The sequence below is a fragment of the Nicotiana sylvestris genome, chromosome 4 (genome assembly GCF_000393655.2).
Source record: "Nicotiana sylvestris chromosome 4, ASM39365v2, whole genome shotgun sequence".
Classification (NCBI taxonomy): Eukaryota; Viridiplantae; Streptophyta; class Magnoliopsida; order Solanales; family Solanaceae; genus Nicotiana; species Nicotiana sylvestris.
In genome coordinates, this window is record NC_091060.1 from 112830877 (window position 1) to 112833916 (window position 3040).

General features: G+C 41.8%; 1 protein-coding gene across 1 annotated transcript; it reads right to left on the reverse strand.

The window, feature by feature from the left end:
- Nucleotides 1-1959: 1959 nt before the first annotated feature.
- LOC138890017 (uncharacterized) lies at nt 1960-2802 on the reverse strand. The gene has a single exon (XM_070173368.1). It carries the CDS (start codon nt 2800-2802, stop codon nt 1960-1962), a length of 843 nt encoding a protein of 280 aa, XP_070029469.1.
- Nucleotides 2803-3040: the final 238 nt, after the last annotated feature.

Genomic DNA, 3040 nt, shown 5'->3' on the forward strand with positions numbered 1-3040 from the left:
TTCATCCTTCTTTGAAATTCCACCTGCTCTCTGACACTCATCACATCTCTTCACAAGCTCACCCGCATCCTTATATAATATAGGCCAATAAAAACCACAAATAAGCACCTTTGATGTTGTCCTCACCCACCATGATAACCACCATAGGGAGAGGAATTACAAGCATCCAGAATACTCATTTTCTCCTCTTCCAGAACACATCTCCAGATCACACCATCATTGCAAATTTTAAACAAATAAGGCTCATCCTAGTAGTAGTCCAAGCTATCCCATTTAAGCTTCTTCCTTTTGTTAGAAGAGAGCTCACACATAACAATACTGTTCACAAGAAAGTTGGCAACATCCGCGAACCATGGCATTCTATTCACAAATACGGAGAGGAGTTGCTCATCAGGGAATGAATCATTAATTTCGAGGCCATCACGGGGCCTTCCCTCCTCCTCCAAGCGGGACAAGTGGTCCTCTACTTGGTTTTTACTCCCTTTTCGATCAACAATCTCAAGGTCAAACTCTTGAAGCAATAGAACCCCTCTCATCAACCGAACCTTAGAATCCTTCTTTGTCATCAAGTAGCGGAGTGTTGCATGGTCAGTATGAACTATCACCTTGGAACATATGAGATAAGGTCTAAACTTCTCCATTAAAAACACAATTGCTAGCAACTCTTTTTCCGTCACCGTGTAATTCACTTGAGCATCATTCATTGTTTTACTTGCATAATACACCGGGTGAAACATCTTGTTTACTTTTTGATCCAAGACCGCTCCTACCGCAACATCACTTGCATCACACATGAGTTCAAAAGGTAATATCCAATTGGGTGCGGTAATAATAGGAGTGGCTGTTAATTTGTACTTGAGAAGTTCAAAAGCTTTCATGCATTCCTCATTAAACACGAACTTGGAATCCTTTTCCAATAATTTTCACAAAGGATTCACTACATTAGAAAAGTCTTTGATGAATCTTCGGTAGAACCTCTCATACCCAAGAAAACTCCTAACCCCCTTGACTGAAGTAGGAGGAGGAAGCTTTGAAATCACTTCAATCTTAGCCTTGTCCACCTCTATTCCGTTTTTTGAAATCTTATGGCCGAGGACAATGCCCTCCTCGACCATAAAGTGGCATTTTTCCCAGTTAAGCACAAGATTTGTCTCTTCACACCCGGCTAGCACTTTGTCAAGATTCTTCAAACACTCATCAAAGGTGTCACCGACAGCAGTGAAATCATCCATGAACACTTCCAAAAAGTCCTCTACTAGGTCGGTAAATATAGCCATCATACACCGCTGAATGGTAGCCGGTGCATTACACAAACCAAATGGCATCCTAGAAAATGCAAAGGTGCCATACAGACACGTGAAGGTGGTTTTCTCCTGGTCTTCTAGAGCAATCAAAATCTGGTTGTAACCTGAGTACCCATCCAAGAAAAAGTAGAAGGCACACCCAACAGGTCTATCCAGCATTTGGTCAAGAAAGGGCAACGGAAAATGATCTTTGCGGGTCACTTTATTCAGTTTGCGGTAGTCCATGCACACCCTCCATCCGATGACAGTCTCGGTGTGAATCAACTCATTTTGCTTATTGTAACCACATTCATACCATCCTTCTTCGGCACACATTGCACCGGCGAAGTCCAAGAACTATTCGAGATGGGGTACACAACCCCTGCATCAAGCCACGTTATCACCTCCTTTTTGACAACCTCTCGCATAGCCTCGTTCAACCTCCTTTGATGTTCCATGGAGGGCTTGGCATCATCTTCAAGTATAATCTTGTGCATGAAAAAGGCAAGACATATTCCCCGAATATTAGTTAAAGTCCATCCAATTGTCTTCTTCCATCTTTGGAGCACATCCAGTGTTGCATCTACCTACACGTTAGTAAGACAAGACGAAAGAATAATAGGTAAAGTTGAACAAGGGCCTAAGAATTCATACCTAAGGTGTGAGGGCAAAGTCTTCAATTCCAAAAGGGAGGTTCCTCAATTGAGGGCTTTGTTGGCGGAGTCTTTCTGTACTTAATATCCAAAGAGAGCTTACGAGGCTCATAAGAGTAAGAGCCCATTCCTTGCAAAGCATTGATACACTCCACACGACCTTCATCCTCATTTACATTAAGGTTCAACAATACCGCTTCTAAAGGATCCTCCACATTGACCATGGCACTAGTATCATCAACTATCACCTCCATGACAAGATCCACGAAAGAGCAAACTTCAGTACTATTCGGCTGCCTTGTTGATTTGCAAACATGAAAGACAACGTTTTCGTCACCTACCCGAAAGGTGAGCTCCCCTGCTTCCACATCAACCAATGCCTTTCCTGTTGCTAGGAAAGGTCTTCCCAATATTATCGGCACCTTATAGTTGACTTCGTAATCCAGAATCACAAAGTCAGAATGCAAAATAAACTTGTCCACCTGGACAAGAACATCATCAATAATACCAAGCGGCCTTTTTATTGTTCTATATGCCATTTGGAATCTCATTGAAGTAGCTCTCAGTTGACCAATACCCAAAGTTTTGAACACAGAGTAAGGCATCAAATTGATACTTGCTCCCAAATCACACAATGCCTTTGCAAAATCCGCACTCCCAATGGTACATGAAATGATGAAAGCGTCAGGATCTTCAAGCTTTGGAGCCATAAAGTGTATAATTGGACTTACTTGATGAGTCATTTTGATGGTCTCACAATCCATAGATCTCTTTTTAGTCACTAAGTCTTTCATAAACTTGGCATAACCCGGCATTTGCTCAAGAGCTTCTACCAAAGAAACATTGATCGACAAGCTTTTCATCATCTCAATAAAAAATTTAAATTGGTTTTCATTCCTTTTCTTTTCAAGTCTTTGAGGATAAGGTGGAGGAGGCCTTGGCAAGGGAGTCGTAGCCTTGGTCACTACCATTTTCCGGTATGTCTTTTACGTATTCCCTACACGGGTTCATGTCATCTTGAGTCTCCTCCTCATTATCATGAATATCAATTCTCACTTCCACATTCAAATTCTCTTCACTCACTTGCTCATCAACTATAGGAAC